The sequence below is a fragment of the Rhamphochromis sp. 'chilingali' genome, assembly GCF_963969265.1.
Source record: "Rhamphochromis sp. 'chilingali' genome assembly, chromosome: 19".
Taxonomy (NCBI): Eukaryota; Metazoa; Chordata; class Actinopteri; order Cichliformes; family Cichlidae; genus Rhamphochromis; species Rhamphochromis sp. 'chilingali'.
In genome coordinates, this window is record NC_137946.1 from 18,264,101 (window position 1) to 18,280,653 (window position 16,553).

Sequence of the window (16,553 nt, forward strand, 5' to 3'; positions counted from 1 at the left end):
GAAAAATCAGTCAAGAAGGATCCAGAGAAAGCAGTGATCTGTTGAACCACCTGTAAAAACCATTTTCTTTTGAGGGTTTTCACCTGCTGTCAATTTCATTTACAACCACCTGGCTAACACCGAGGAGCGCCCCCCCATAAAAGCTCCAACCCAGTACCTTTGGGGCTGTCTTGTGGTGTCATGCAGTCATTCTTCACCAACGGTTTTAAAGTTCTGGTTAAACAGTGCAGTTGTTTTGAAGTCTACTGACATTAAATGTGTTCACATAACTGTTTTGATTACAACTGGATATTATACAAGCCCTTTAAAAAAACGGCTCACCCTTTTCAAACATTCTTAATAGCTAAAATATCTCTATTCACGACAGCCTCTGGCATCAGAGCTAATCATACCGATAAAGCACAAACCACATCAAAGTAAAAGAAAGAGAAAATGAACATGTCAGGTTTTTATAGAGAATTATATTGATACAATGGAGGGTCTGACTGGGTGGATGTGAAGCCAAGTTAATCAGCAGTGACAAAAAAACCAAAACAAAACCAAGAAACTAGCAACACAGCTGCTCATGACTTCCTTCTATCAGCAAGTACAAACCTAAAAATGAGACGCACACTACAATCGTTTCCAGAAGCAACTCTACAGTCGGACAGTTCTGACACTTTCTTTTTCAATGGTTTTAAAAAAAGTTTTTAATATACAGAGCTGTAAACAAAAGAGCACGTTTTATTTCTTTGTTTAAAAGTAAATTCTCACAATTAACATTACATAAAAAAAATAAAATAAAAAAAAAGGTAATGGTTAATCTCTTTCAGTTTTTAAAAGTTGACACGGAGGGAGGTTTGATAAGCAACGCCGCTTTTTGGGAGCACTTTTAATAACATGAGTGGGCAAAGGCTTTACAGCATCCGCCCAGTCAGCGTCAAACACAACAACAGAACATGAAACAGACATAAGAGACTATTTACAAGAGCGATCTATTTTTTTTCCTTTGTTTTTCCTCGTTAAAATCATTTCTACTTAATGTGGCTTAACGTCATCACAATGCAGCACAAAGCAACAACCCACAGCTGACGATGCGGATGTATTGATGTAGTGTGCACGTGGAATATGCAAGTGTGTAAAGTCGGTGTAACAGTAGGAGCGTCGGCTTATGAAAAGTTTTAAAAAGTTCAATGTCCATTTATTTTGTTTCGTTCTTGCGTCATTCCTCCGTGACTCTCGAGGAGACGTGCCGTCTTCTTTTGTCCTCTGTTTTTGTTTTAAAGTTTTTTTAGCTCATCTTCTTCGCCCAGCTGCCTTCTTGCGACCCTGAAATGAAAAAGGATGAAAACTGAACAAATAACCAAGCATATAAACTCCTTTAAAATACTTGAGTTGTTTTAAAAGACACTAAAATGGATGTGACAACACTTGACACCTTCGGTGTTGGCTCATCCTCCTCTTCCTCCACTTCTTCCTCCTCCTCCTCTTCATCTTCTTCCTCAGACTCATCCTTAGTGGCAGCTGCCTTCCATCGGCCCCCGCGCCTGTATCCGCGGACAGAACAGGAACAGCTTAGCGTGCACATATTACATTTTGTGCCCTTGGAGGAGCAGTCGCAGTCGCTGATGTGCATTTTTGCAAAAGTGAATCTTACGTTGGCTTCTTGGCCGCCGGCTGAGCCGATTTAGGCGGACGTCCTCTCCTTTTCTGCGGCGTGGACTCTGCAGAGTCAGATCTGTTAAAGGAAGACAAAACAAAACGACTTCCATCAAAAACGAAGCTCGCTGACAGAACTTTGAAGCACATCTCGTGTTTCTGCGTGCGCCGGCTGTTTTCGTACCCCTGTGATCGTCGTGGCGCCCTGGCTTGCCTTCCTCCCCTGGTCTTCACCTCCATGTTTTCACTGCTCCTGTCGTCGTCCTCGTCTTCATCCTCTACTTCCTCCTCACCCCTCTCCTCGTCCTCCTCCTCTTCCTCCTCATCCTCCTCGGGTGGAGGAGCTGCCTTCTTCCGCCCCCTCCTCCCTTTGGCAGGCGTGTCCTGACTGGGCGTAGCAGACTTCGGAGGCCGGCCCCTGCGGCCTTTCTTGGGCGGACTGTTCTGTTCGTCCTCCGGCCGGTTGTCTTCGTCCCACGGGTCCTCAGAGTCAGCCGCTGCGGTGGTGTTGGCAGTTGCCTTCTTACGTCCACGCTTCGGCTTGCTCTCCTGGTCATCGCCGGAGGTTACGCCCCGTTTGCGACCCCGGGGCTTTTCGATATCCTGCACACAAACTCATTGTTCACCATTTCTTTGTTTCACAGTAAAAAAGACTGAAATTCAGTTTTTACAGCAGCACAAAGAAAAGGAAGAAGAAAAATGGTGATGAGAGATAGAGATTTGAGATCTTTGGAGTGGTTTCTCACACGTGACTGGTGAATTGATCTGTAAGCAATAACACACAGAGCCCTTCTGTGACCTTACCGAAGGCTGAAAAATTACATAAGTCGTCTCGATTCCTGAGGTTAACCCTTCTAAAACCCACAAACTCAGTGAGAAACTCATGTGAAATTCATATTTTTGCATAAAAAGATACCATTACTTTTTTCTGTTGTTTGTTTTGAAAGGAAGGATTTCTGAGTCAGATGAAATCATGCATGCAAAGCAATAATGATGGTTTACACAATTTGTACACGTTAATCTAGTCTCGACTTCAATCCAGCTGGTGTTTGCACAGTCGTATCATAAAGCAGAGACACGGGGATTTACGACAGGCAGCACTCTGCCGAATCACGGCAACGCTCCCTTCACTACTTTCCATCAGCTTCAGTATAATCTTTTATCACGGTTTTGCTTATTTGCTTTTGTTTTACTTTAAAAACAAACAAACGAAAGAAACAAACAAAAACCACCCCACACTAGAAAGAATAACTTACAATAGAGTAAGTCTGCACAGCCTCTTTGCTTTTAGATTACAGTCATATCAATTTCAATCAAGGTTGTAACAATAACTACTCCAATACACTTTTTCAACACATATTATTAAACAATACATCCTGTTAAGATCTCATCAGAAATAAAGACGTGATCGCCACATCGACGTTTATCTTCCAATCAGTCTCGCAGCGCCTAAAGGAGATTTACCTTGTCGACACTGTCTGCTCTCTTTAGGCTGATGTCCTCGTTTTCACTGTGATCCATCTCTGTGCTGTCATGCCTGAAAAATAACATCAATCATTACTTGTTACTATTTTAGTTACAAACAAAACAGGGTGCAACAAGTGACACAGTCTCCTGAATTTTCAACATTTGAAAATGATCCATAGACCCTACAATATTAGAATGAAACCCCAACAGTTAGACAAACCCCTATGAGCAAGTGGTTGGCAACAGTGGGAAGGAAAAACTCTCCTTTAACAGGAAAAAGCCTACGGCAGAGCAGCTACGTATGGAAACATCCTACGTGCAAACACGGAGTGCCTGGAGCTAATCCGAGTCTTTTATCAGACCAAAATATTGCTGATACGTTACGTTTTCTGAGTGTGGGAGTCTTGCCGTTATATCTCCTACCTGCTTTTGCTGCGCTGCGGAGAGCCCGGGTTGGACGAGGAGTCGTTACTGGTGGTCTCCATACGAGAAGCTTTACTCTGGAGTTGTTTGCCCGCTGATGACAAGGGCTTGTTTACCGCCCCCAAAACGTTAGCAGACTTGGGCTTAAATAGGAAGGAGAGGCGGTCAGAGTGGAGCAGTGAGCCGGATGTGTGATCAACAAAACTAGTGAGCCCACATTATCATTTAAAAAGCTCGAGCTTACCTTTCCTGGTGTGAAGAATGCCTTCATCTCTGCTGGGAGATAATTTTTTGTGTTGCTGAAGTTCTGAAAGAGAGAAGCAGAGAGAACAGCAGCAATTAAAACAAAGCAGAAACACAAGCAGACGATCTCATTAGACAAAACATGCCTGCTTTTTTGTTTTTTCCCCCTTTTTTGATAATTTCTCTTCAAACAAGGACACGTTTATACAAAACTTAAGGCAGCTACTTTCTCATAACTCTTCGGAAGGATCTGCTAACACTAGCAATGCTGTCGTTTACTCATTTTAACAAAGTGAAAAATGTTTTGGATGCTTTAAACTCTTCAGAGCGCAGAGACCGACCTTGTCTGGTTTGGTAAAGAAGCGTGATGGCAGCACGGGGTCCTTTGGAGACTCCAGGCTGTAGGTGGTGCTCTTCGACATGATAATGTGCATGGCAACGTCACACACTGTGTAGAGTTTCTGCACAAGGAAGAAACAACAAACGCACGTCAGGGCAGCACTGATGACGGCGGCTGAAACACTGGCTGGATATCTACTGTCCATATTAGCTGCACGTTAAATGAGCACCTCATTCGTTTTGGGATCGGTGGCGGCCTGGGCGTCTTTTGTCTGCTTGATGTTTTCCACCATTTTTCTTATGAAGGCGTGGCTGTTGTTCTCATTCTTGGCCATTATAATCTCGAGGACAAACCACAGAGCCCTATCCAGGACAGCAAGTTTGACATTAAAAGGTACAAGTCATGATTAACCATCATAAAAACAGACTAAAACGTGACTGAAACCACAAACGCCAGGTTGGAATATTAAAAACCCATTTAAGAGATCATACACCGCTTACTCTTTAATTTCCTTTAGCTGCTCGATGTCTTGTACTTTGACATAGTCCGGGTCGTGTGCCAGAAGGTGGATGGTGTAGGGCACCACATACTCCGGCAGCAGAGAGAACAGCTTGTCTGTGGGTACACACACAGTGAATATGACACCACCCTCAAATGTCATCCGAAATCATCAGATATCGTTTGGTTTCTTTACCGCTGAGGGCAGCGTGCTGTTTGAGGTACTCGCGGCGTATGTTGACGTTTTTCACCAGGCACTGGCGAGCGTGAGCCCGCCTCTCCTTAACGGGGTCCTTGGCGCACAGAGCGAACACTGCCATGTATTCCAGCGGTAGCCGCAGACGGCACAGGCCCCGGTGAAGCTTCTGGGCAAAACACTGTCGCACCTGGTAGCACTCATCCTATAGCGCAAAGACGAGGACACGGAGAACAGGAAACGCGATGATGAGGAGGATGAAATGGGACAATATCAGGGAGAAGAGGCAGAGGTGGAATAAAGATGAGCTGCACAGAAAAGGACTTTAACTGAAAACGCAGAGCCGGCAAATTAAATATGGCAGTTCTTACATTAATGACGAGCGCGCACAACTGATATTGCTCCAACGTGATGATTTCGTGGTAGCAGGGCTCCTGTGCCAGCTTCAGCAGGGCGCACGCCGCCGCCAGCCGCAGCCTCGACATGTCCGGTTTGCTAGAGAGAAACAAGAGGAAGCAGATTTATTCATTTATCTACAAACGTTCTTACCATCAAAACCCTCAAAGGTCCAGAGCACCCATTAAAAGTGAGCGCTTCACTGAAAATTGCACGACCTTAATCTGAGGACAAAGCTTTCTTTGAGCTGCTCAAGGGCCTGACACACACAGGACCTTAGGTTTGTCTGAGAAGCAGAGTTTATTTATTTTAATTACCCCATCTTGCCCTGTTCTGTTAGGTCTCCATCGCTGTGTAAGATAGCAGTCAGCATCCTCAGGGTGGAGTTGCCCGATTTGCTCTGGTTGTTCTTCACGCCTAGTAACCACCTCACCATCAGCTTGATGCCCTGGATCTGAATGAGGAAGATGAAAGAGTGAAAGATTAAGTGTTTTGCATTAATACATCAAGAGTGTGACAAAGTAATTAGGAGAATTCTGGCTCAGAGTAATCTTCAGATTAAACTACTTAAAAAACAAAAACAGCAGCCAGACGGAGCTTTTGAAGAGACACACAAACGTTCACTGCTGACCTTGGCCATGGTCTCTGGGGACACTTCATCATCGGGAACCCAAAGTTTGGTTGTTTTCTTTCCTGGGATCTACAAATAACACAAACAATTTGAATAATTCACATAAACTGAGACTTTAGGTCAACACAGCTGGGAATATTTATACAGCACATTTAAGCCAAAGTGCAATCAGAAGAAAACCCCCCACTTATAATAATTAAATGAGTAAAACAAGACTAATTACATCAAAATGAAAAGTAATAAAAAAGTTACAAATAATAATAGTAAAGGAGAAGCACTAATCTTAGGCTCAAAAGGCTAAAGAGAAGAGGCGTGCTTAAACACTGCAGAACAGTAAGAGGTATACGTGGATGCGTGTGTATACCCTGTCGTTCATGAGCAGATCCTTCACAATGAAGTTGGCGACTAGAGATTTGAGAGGTGCGGCAAACTGTTCTGGGGCCAGCTGGGCCAGGTGACCCAGGGTGGTCAAAGGAGTGATGAGCTGCTCCAGGTTAGCAGTGTCCAGACTTTTATGAAGAGGCTGAAGAAACACAACATGTCACTGACACAGTTTTAGGAGCACATAAAAAAAATAAATTAAAAAAATCTCAGGATGGATTTGATGTAAAGTTAATGCAGACGTCACATTGGGGTAAATATTCTGAGCACATCCATGAATGCAGACGGATTCTCTTTGTAACACAAAAAAACAGGAAAATCGGCTGAAATAACACAATTAAAGGGTAAAGCACTCCAAACCACATTGGTTTCCCCTCTTAGATTCAGTTGCTTTGAAAGTTCCAGATAATCAGCAGTCACCCAATACTGGCCCAGAGTTCACTCACCGTCTAAAACAACATGTTTTAGGTCTTTTCGCCTTCCTTTTAAATCGAATTTCATTTTGATTGGCTGCCCGTCACAAACAGGATTTAAGCCAGGGATAGGGATATCCTCTCTCATTGACCACATAGATAAAAACCTGGCACCAAAGTGACTGACCTCAAAGATTTGGGCAAAGTGTGTGTCTCTGTTGCTGAACATGGCGTTGATGCAGTGGATGGCATATTTAGCCTGGCGGGGAGGGCCTCTCTTGGCTTTGGCCTGTAGTACTGGCAGTAGAACACTTGGGGGAGCAGACGGGAGAACACCACGAACAACAAAAACACAGCAGAAAGTTGGGTCACAAGTCATGCACAGAGCAGCGTGTCCTAAGTAAGCGTATAAATAATGCATCCCTGCATTCCAGGAGTGTCACTGCACATTACACAGCGCTGCAAGGCAAACAAATCAGCCAAATTTAGCTCATCAAACTCACGATTTGATGTGAGGAAAACTCTCCTCCATCTTGCTGCCTGTATTCTTGAAGATCTGCAGCGCTGCCTCTGCCACCTTCTCGTCATCCATTTTCAAACAGCCCAGCAGAGACTCAAACGTCTCTGCAGAGTGGAATGACACTGGATGTGTGAATGACAGCACCTGCGAGTGATGAAAGGTGAGTCAAACAGCTGCGCAGAGTACAATCAACACCTTTTCACCTTAGAAAGAAAAGAAACAAGCGTGATTGATATTTTAAGCAAACCGTAAAGGGTCGAAAAGATGTGTGTGTGTTTTACTCATTAATTATCTGTTGTGTTTGTGTCACTATAAAAAGGCAGGACTGCAGGAGACATCATCCATCACCGAGTGCTTCTTTTTCCCCCGTCACTCCACAATTTCAACCAACAACAATTTATATATCACTGATTGCTAGACTGCAGGTAGCAATTGACACGACAGCAGCAGAAGTTACTGAGCGACTGCAGAGCCTATAATTTAGATTAATTCTTGCAGGTATTCTATTTTTGTTAAATGGTGCACTCACGCACGATAATGAAAAGGCTTACAACAGAGTATCCATCGTGTCAATCTGCAGATAAACACCACAGGCGTTCGTGTTTATTACCGATCTTTACCTTCAGCAGTTCCAGCCCTGCTCTGATGGCCTCTTCAGTGGGAACACCTTCCTCTTCGTCATCAGCTGTTCCATCTATAGATTTGTTTACCTGTTTTATCAGAGCACTGAGAGATGATGGTAGAGGTTAAATTTCTGCACGCTAGACTCTGATATGGCTGTTGTTTGCATTCTTTTTATTTATTGAATGAGCTAAAATTTGCATCCTGACGCACAGTACCTGATGGACTCTGTGTCGATGTGCACAGGAGCAATCCTCTCCAACAGGAACTTCACCATTTCCAGGAATGGATTGCTGGGTTGTTTGGGGCTGCCAAGTTTTTTAGTGATGTCTCTCTGAAAGGACGACAATTAAGAACTTCAATTTATTTATGTAGCACCAAACCACAACAATACGAAGACCCTAACAGAGAGAAAACTCCACCAATCAGATGACCCCCTATGAGCAGGCACTTTGTGGCAACGCTTACAGCACCAGCTCAGGGTTTTATGGCCGTAATATTCTCTGTGCCTTTTCAGTATTTCCAAACCAAAGCCACCTGGAGTGATATTTCACAGCTGGACTAAAATCTAATGCTGCTTTTTTTCTTTTTTCTTTTTTTTTCTTTTTTAAAATGTGGAAATACAAACACAGCAGCATGAACGCCCAACATCTCATATACTCACAGCAGTGAGCATCATCATTTAGTTCACTTAATTGTTACCAACTTAGCAAATCTGCCGCAGGATTAAGCAACAAGAAAAAATACCAAAAATACTTTCTAGTGAAATACTCTATTGTGCAAGTGTCTCATGCTTCCCCTCATTTCTTTCCATTTTCCAAGAAAAATGGGAAAGAAGCACAGTGATTTATGTGCAAACAAACGTAAATACAGTGTATAAAGCAAAAACAGAGTCTGTGCAGTTCTAACAGGCTTGAAAGTCAATATTTGGTATGACCACCAACTCTCTTAGCTGATTTTTCCTGTAATTTCTTTAGTTAATCTTCAGGAATACTTCTCCAGACGTCTTGAAGGACATGGCTGCTTTTCGTTCTGTTCTCGGTCAACATGAAAGCACACTGCTTCAATGCTATTGAGGTCAGGGCTCTTGGAAGGTCAATCCTTGACAGATAGTGTTTCATTGTGTGCTTTTCTATCCAGCTATGCTTTTAGTGCACTGGCAGTGTGTTTGTGATCATTGTCATCCTGAAGCTGCTGCCAATCAGATGCTCTCCAGAAGGTACTGCATGCTGGATCAAAATCTGGTGGTACTTTTCTGCATTTGTGCTATTGATTCTCAGTCCAGGTCCTGTATAACTTGGCATACCTGAGCCTTTTCTGTTTCCTTTAAGAATGGCTCTTCCACTGAGACCATTTCTGATGAGGCTTCAGTGAGTAGCAGATGGATCAACTGAAGGTCTCTAGGCATTTCTGAGGTCCTCTGTCAGGGCTTTGATATATTTTCCTCCCCTAATTCTTAAGATGGATCTTTAGGTCTGCCACTTTTTTTTTGGACTCGACTTGTCTAGTTTCCTCAAATTTTAAAGGACACGCTGCACATCATGCTGAGATACGAGTTTTTGGCCAGTAGCTCTTTTCGAATGACCGTCATGTTGCAAAAATACCACGTTGCCAAGACTGTTACCTTTGGCAACGTTCGCAGATTCAACTAACGAAACAGGAAAACGTTTGTTTATGCATCAGGCTGCTACTAACAAAGTGTCTGAGGACGCAACGTAAAATTGTGTCTTTGCTAAGTTGTTTGCGCAGACACAACGCTGGCGCACAGGTGCCTTTTTGTGCTTGAGTGATTCACAGGTCAATGTTTTACAAACAAAAAGAAATCCTCTGTATATGATTAGGTACCATAAATGGATTAAAAATGAGTGAAAGAGCAGCCGACGTCCAAAGAAAAACTTTGAAGGATCTTCAGAAAGCCGGGAGAATTACTGCTCAAGACCGCTACAGTCACACGTCTCAGTCTGTCTTCTGTGTTCGGCGAGACATCAGACAGAGAGACAGAAATTATGGCGGGCAGCCCTAATAACATCCTCCTTACAGCGGAGCAGGGGTGGATTGTTTCAATACATTTCCCCACCGTGACAACGATCGGTCACTAAAACTGTCATGAAACCAAGCTTAAACATTTTAAAACCACCTTTGGAATGTACTCAAGTCGAGTTACTGCTCATTTAAAGGTTATTACAGATTAGATATAATAAAGACAAGGACACTTTGGACTCAAAATACTGACATGTGTATAAAAGTGTTGTCTTATGCACAAAAATTGGAAGATGTGAACTCTATGAACAAATAAGTACATTTACGACTACAGTACCTATATGAAGAATCGGGTCAAATAACACAAAGCTAGTGGAGGGATGAAAGTATTTCGCTTAAAGGAAACCACATCGTTATCTCAAAGGAACTCAACACTCACCACACAGACTTCAGCTTGCTTGCAAGAGCACGCGGGGCTGACCAAGGTTTCTAACTGATCTCTGATTCGCTCATCATCATCCAAGACCTGAGCCAGCTTCTTCACAAAGTCCTGAGCCTTGCCAGGGTCTGGCAGGTTCCCTGTTCACAGAGAAATTTCAGCATGTCACAGTGAAATCGATGTGAAATCAGGGTGAGAAGGTCACCCTGCGATCACTTTTGTTCATTTTTCCTGTTTGAAAGGACGTGCTGAATTCAGAGAGATGCCTTACTTGTGATCACCATGACTTTGGCAAACACAGCCTTGTTGGATGCTTCAGACTGAAAACAAACAAGCACACAGTTACAGAAAAACCTTTTAGAGACAAGTATAGTGCAGTTATTACAGTCTGTGGTGTGCGTTAGTTACCTTGGGTTTTTTGATCAGGTCCAGCAGGTCTTTGACATGGTGTCTCAACAGATTCTGGCACTTCCACATCTCATTCAAAGCTCTGCAGGTGAAAGAAGCAAGGGACACAATGATGTGTTTGCCAGGCCTCCTTTAATACACATGTTGTTGCATAACAATTAAAAACTGACTTACTTAACAGCATTTGTGTCCAGGGTGGCATACAGGTAGTACAGACACTTCATTCTTTCAGTGGTTTCCAGGTTGTGAGGAACCATGTACTGGGCAAAAACCCGCTCCACCAGCAACCTGTACGTACAGAGGGCACATTTTATGGAGAAAATTAAATTAATAATAATAAAATAATAAAAATGTTTGGGTGCGAGTGGTTAGTAATAGTTAATAGATCCTAGCCGGTACAGAAAGCAGCAGCTGAACCTTTAACTAAAACCAGAAGAGCGATATGACATCACTGAGCATCTCTACACAGGTTACTGATTTGATTTAGTACTCTTACTAATGGCTCCTGGGAGCTTTACTTTACTGCAGACATTACTTCATTACTTATTTAAATTAGCCCATTAGCCTGTGGGCAGCCAGAAACCCTCAACAAAACCCTGCTGGCAGCTCCTGGGTCTAAATTCAAGTCTAGACGGGACTGCGCCTTTAACGTCAGGGCACCTCGGCTCTCGAAGGGCCTGCATTCAGAGCTCAGACCCAAACTGCCATCAGCACATCGACTGATCCTCTAAATACTCTCTTTCACTCTTGCTTCTATCCTTCTGTAACAAATCACCTCTGAATCTCCACCCACTCCACCCTGCCTGGACTAGGGATGGGTATCGAAAACCGGTTCTTGTTGAGAACCGGTTCCCACTGTTTCAACTCCTTGGAATTGTTTGGCATTTTTGCAAACGATTCACTTATTGATTCCAGTCGCCCCGAATGACGTCACCACGTTGCGGAGCGTCATTTACCTGGCAGGAAACACGGCGCCTACGCGGCTCAAACGCTCAAAAGTTTGGTTATACTTTACGAGAACGGATGACAACGGGGCAACTTGCAATACTTGCAAAGTAGATATTTCATTTAAGGGAGGAAACACTACGAATATGCAAAAGCATTTGCTCACAAAACACGTGATAACCTTAAATGAATGTCGTGTTTTTAATTCCACTCCGGACTCGTGAATCTCAACCCAGCAGCAGCGTTAACGTTTGCACGTCCTCTCCCCTTAATACGGCAGGTAAATAATCAACTAACAGTGCATATTATGTTAGCGCGATCTGCCTTATTACAAAACCTGCCATTACTGTACATGTAGGTGACCATGATGAGAGAGACAGACAGAGTCTGGCTCAGATGCTGGCAGTTCTCGCTGCAGTCTACCGGTAGCGTCTCCTTTCAGGCCAGGATAGACGAATGTCACCGAGCAGTGACCAAGTTTGTGGTCAAAGGCTTGCACCCATTTGCCACAGCAGATGCCCCGACATTCGGTATGTGAATGTGTTTAATTGTAGGCAGGGACATTACTGGATATTCTTGTGTAATTGCTACAGAATAATTTATGTTATACTTTGTTATTGCTACAGAAGAATATTTATTTTATTATTTTACATTTACAATTTTTTTTCCTGGGGACCCTGTGACACCCCATTGAAGAGCCGTAGGCTGTGGATCTCTTAAGATCTCACTGCTGGGTTTGTAAGGCCATGTTACTCCTAAATCTCTATCTTGTTCAAAGAGACGATATAAAACAAAGTTCTAAGCTAATCAACCTCAGTGTACTCCTTTTTAAAAAGAATCGATAAAGAATTTAATCGTTAAACAGAATCGAAAATGGAATCGGAATCGTGAAAATCTTATCAATACCCATGCCTAGCCTGGACCGTCTTCTTCACCTCTCTCGTGCACCACCTGCTGCTTTGGATGGCTGACCGCTAGAGCTGGGCGATAGAACGATAACGATATGTATCGCGATATAACTTTTACTCGATAGAGAAATTAAGCTATCGCGATAGACCTCGCCGCTCTTGTCCTCTTTTTTTTTTTTTTTTTTTTAAGTCAGCCAATCCAAATTAAGTAGCGCAGAGCCGAACCAATCACAGCCGCAGCGTCACGTCGCGTGACTTGTTACGTACAGCACAAGTGCCAAGCCGCACATGTGTTTGTTTGGGAAGCAGCCAGCGGGTAATGGAGCCAGCGCGTAATGGAGGAAATGAGTGTGCCGACTAGAAAAATCAACCGAGCGTGACCGAAGAGAAAACAGATGATGGTTCCAATGCCGGAGAGATTGTCGAACGGAAGAGCCATAGAAGTTCTGTAGTGTGAAGGTATTTCGGCTATTTCAAGTCTGACAAAAAAACAGAGTAGCGTGCACTGTAAATTGTGCCGAAAGCAAGTCTGGAAATACAATAAACTGGTGCATGCGTCACACTGTGCGCCACGTTATTGTTTCGGTGAAATGAATTTCTACAATACTGTTACTGTTAATTCTACTCTCTGCAGTGTTTAAATGCTTACATATACACACAGTTACTGTCCCTCCACACATACGACTCGGTTCTGCTTCTATGCCCCAGCTTTGTTTACTTTTTCCCACCGAGGCTTCTAGACTTCTGATTGGCCAACATTTCTGCACGGTTAGGAATCTAGCTCCACCTGCTGCTTTGGCATGTTCATAGCAGCGTTTTCCTTCATTTCTGCCTTTATGTGTGGACGGGATTATTTTTTAAAACGAAAGCGGAAAATCTCCGTTTTCAAAAATACCCGTGTACGTGTGGACGTAGCCTCAGTCTCTGACTGGAAGCGCTAATTCGTCATTCGGCTTTTGTCAGACTAAAGTAACTGTTAAAACTGTTTGAAAAGCTAAGCTATACAACAAGGAGAGATTGAGAATTTCCTTTTAGTTCTCAGTTTATTTGATATTGACAAAAGTTAGTCAGTTTTGTCTGTTCTTCTGTAAAACAAACTAAGATTTATTTTTAGAATTAATATTTTGTTTCTAAGTGGAATTGACAATTTAGTCTGTTTTGTTTGTTCTATTTTGAAACTTAAACGCTTTAGCGGCTGCCTTTTGTGTAGTTTGCAATATTTGCCTTTATTTATCTGAAAAAGTCTCATGTTCCTTAAGTACATCTACCCTGTTGAACTTATTATGGGAAATAAATATTTAAATAAAAACAAGCTGCTGATTATTTCACATTTTACTTGTGAGCAACGGCACATTTAAATCTTACAAATATAGTTATTTGGCTTATATCGTGATAGATATCGTTATCGCCTGAAATGAAAAAAACATATCGTGATATGAAAAAATCTCATATCGCCCAGCTCTACTGACCACACATATTTAAACTCACTCGCTTAAACACACTTCCTGCCTCCCTCTCATTCACACACGAGTATTCTGACTTCCTTCTATTGACTTTCATTCCTCTTTACTCCACATCATACCTCCACCTCTCCAGGGTGTCTTCCACCTACTCCCACTTAAGATCAGCCTTCTGTCACTGTCTCTCAGCCCTCATGGTGCTGCACCACCATCACACACCTCACTGATATGTAAATTAATTAATTCAAACATAAGCTCAAATGTCAACACTCGTCACAACAACAACGACAACAACAAAAAACCCTTTTCAGCCTTTATGTGCTGAAGTTTTAGAGCTTTTCAAGGGGAAACTGCTGAACCAACACAAGTAAAGCTACCCTGCTGTTCACACAACACACATGCATACACTCCGACCACATCGGGCACTTTCCTGCCAGCAGCTGAGTGACTCCACAGCAGCAGAGATCACCTACACCCACAGAAAGTCCACTGAGATTCGAGTCCGACGCCTCGTTCTCTTCCTCTCCCTTTTCTTTTACTCAATTTAGGCTTTAAAAACCCATCTCAGTTTGCCTCGTATCATCTAATCTACTTCTAATTCAGCTGGTGACATTTTGCAGAATGATGGTTTCCATGTTGAGTAAGTGTAGGTGGAGAGATGGAGAAACAATCACACACCATCAAAGGAATGCTGCTCAAAGAATAATAAAAAGTCCCACGCACACAACTCGCTTACAAAAATATTTGGGACTGCTCTACATTATGAGCCTCGGCAGGGTGACAGAACCAGTCTCTCTTCCTCCATACAGCTATGACACCGCACTGATAAATGCAGTGCAGAGAAAGGTGGATATTAAAGGCAGATTTTAATGTTTCTGCTGGGAAAAAACTTATTAGAGCTCATTTTCTACATTCAGTTAGTTATGCACAGAGCAGGAATTGTTCATCACAGTAAATTAAGACTCTGAAATGCACCACTACCAGCTTTTTCCTCTGCAATCACACAAAAAGTTAAAAAGTTAAACTCCCAGGTACTAAATGAATACATTTTGAACTGTAGCCAACAGAAAAACATGCACACAAACCTGTCATCAATGCTGTTCTGGTAGTAGATGTGCAGCAGCTTGTCTTTGATCCAGGAAATCTGTTTTGAGGCCTCCCTCCCGCCTTCTCCCTGCAGCGAGTACTTCCTGTAGATCGATGCAAGGCCCATCATGGCCTCCTTACGCACGCGCCACTGACGGCAAATTAAAAAGAAAACGTTTCAATGAAACTACTAGTTAGAAAATAAAATATTCAACGGGCAGGTGCAGCGGCTGATGTGACTGTTTACTGCCATTTAAGCCAAACGTGTACCAACAAAAATATTAATAATCAAATTATAAATCTCACTATTAGATCAATAAACCCAAAACAAACAACAACAGTGTAACTATATCTGAAACAATCTGATACATCAATAATAAAATAATACTAATAATAACAACATCATCATCATTATTGACCAGGATTTAAAAAACATGACTTACTCTCTTGTCCAAAGTCCTCTCCTTTACATAATTGAGCAGTGCATCATTGACTAGAGACAAATCCTTCTTGGCAGCAGTTACTATAGAGACAATGACATCATGGCGAATAGCCTCCTCTGGGTCATGTGATCTGACCCTCAAGTATTCTGGGGAAGGAAACAGGAACAAATGAGTGGGACGTGAGAGGACTGGCTACCTCGAACGCAAAGAAAGCACCAGGCAGCTGCTTCTCATTTGACGTCGAGCACACACTCGAGCGGCCTTCACGCACATGCAGTTCTCAGCACACAAAAGCACGAAAGTGTCCGTGTGTTTTTACCTGTAAGGTCTTTGGCCAGGTCTGGGTGGTTCATGAGACAGTGACTGGCGAATTTGACACACTCCAATCTGATAGGCACGTGGATGTCATTAAACCTTTTTTTGATAAAAGAAACGGACGTTAATGTCGGCGACTTTAAAAGGTGGCTCGTACATGAACATAGCTCTAAGAAGACGGCGTCTCATGTGGGTACACAACATACATCAACAAGCTCACTTTATATTACACTCTGTCACATGACTCCCGCCAAACCCTCCCACATATTTTGGACACGCAGTAAAATTCAGGTATATTGGGGCCGAATAAGTCTAACTCTAAGCCAGATAAACTAGCTAAGCTGCACTTGACAGGGTCGAACCCTGTAAAACTAATGAGATACAAATTACAGCCCAGACTCTCTTTGTGGATTAACAACAACATGTAATCTGTTTAACCGTCTACAGACAGGCTTCACCAGACTCTCCCAATGGGTTTAAGAGATATATTAAGGTGAAAAAACTCACACTTCTGGTGTGTGACGTGCTCACACACACCCTGATATAAGAGAACCCAGTAGATTCTATTTTATTTCTCATGGTAAGAGCAGGAAACTGTAGATACGCTGCATGTAAGCAGTCTACTGCTAACGTTTGTTTCCATCCTGTGCTCTCATCTACTCTACTTTAATACATAGTATTATCTATGAGCCATTAAAGGGCCAGTTCACCCACAATTCCACACCTGAAAACTGCTTGATCAGCTGCAGGAAGTATTCTCAACTCTTCCCTTTGTTCTTTGCAAGACTTGATTTTATAATAC

The 16,553-nt window shown here is 42.8% G+C and overlaps 1 protein-coding gene across 1 annotated transcript in view; it reads right to left on the reverse strand.

Annotated features, from left to right (window-relative positions):
• Positions 1-441: 441 nt before the first annotated feature.
• Positions 442-16,553, reverse strand: part of pds5b (PDS5 cohesin associated factor B) — a 41,389-nt gene continuing 25,277 nt past the window's right edge. Inside the window, exons 10-35 of the mRNA XM_080866712.1 lie at positions 15,756-15,850; positions 15,437-15,582; positions 14,993-15,144; positions 10,769-10,882; positions 10,595-10,676; positions 10,458-10,506; positions 10,187-10,326; positions 7,986-8,101; positions 7,767-7,872; positions 7,130-7,290; positions 6,814-6,937; positions 6,197-6,355; positions 5,833-5,901; positions 5,519-5,655; positions 5,177-5,300; positions 4,806-5,010; positions 4,612-4,726; positions 4,341-4,473; positions 4,113-4,232; positions 3,773-3,835; positions 3,529-3,671; positions 3,103-3,175; positions 1,823-2,241; positions 1,637-1,717; positions 1,418-1,526; positions 442-1,308 (exon numbers count right to left, since the gene is read on the reverse strand). Coding sequence (XP_080722838.1) covers positions 1,276-1,308; positions 1,418-1,526; positions 1,637-1,717; positions 1,823-2,241; positions 3,103-3,175; positions 3,529-3,671; positions 3,773-3,835; positions 4,113-4,232; positions 4,341-4,473; positions 4,612-4,726; positions 4,806-5,010; positions 5,177-5,300; positions 5,519-5,655; positions 5,833-5,901; positions 6,197-6,355; positions 6,814-6,937; positions 7,130-7,290; positions 7,767-7,872; positions 7,986-8,101; positions 10,187-10,326; positions 10,458-10,506; positions 10,595-10,676; positions 10,769-10,882; positions 14,993-15,144; positions 15,437-15,582; positions 15,756-15,850 — 3,268 coding nt within the window. The 3' untranslated portion in view covers positions 442-1,275. The remainder of the gene's footprint in view (positions 1,309-1,417; positions 1,527-1,636; positions 1,718-1,822; positions 2,242-3,102; positions 3,176-3,528; positions 3,672-3,772; positions 3,836-4,112; positions 4,233-4,340; positions 4,474-4,611; positions 4,727-4,805; positions 5,011-5,176; positions 5,301-5,518; positions 5,656-5,832; positions 5,902-6,196; positions 6,356-6,813; positions 6,938-7,129; positions 7,291-7,766; positions 7,873-7,985; positions 8,102-10,186; positions 10,327-10,457; positions 10,507-10,594; positions 10,677-10,768; positions 10,883-14,992; positions 15,145-15,436; positions 15,583-15,755; positions 15,851-16,553) is intronic.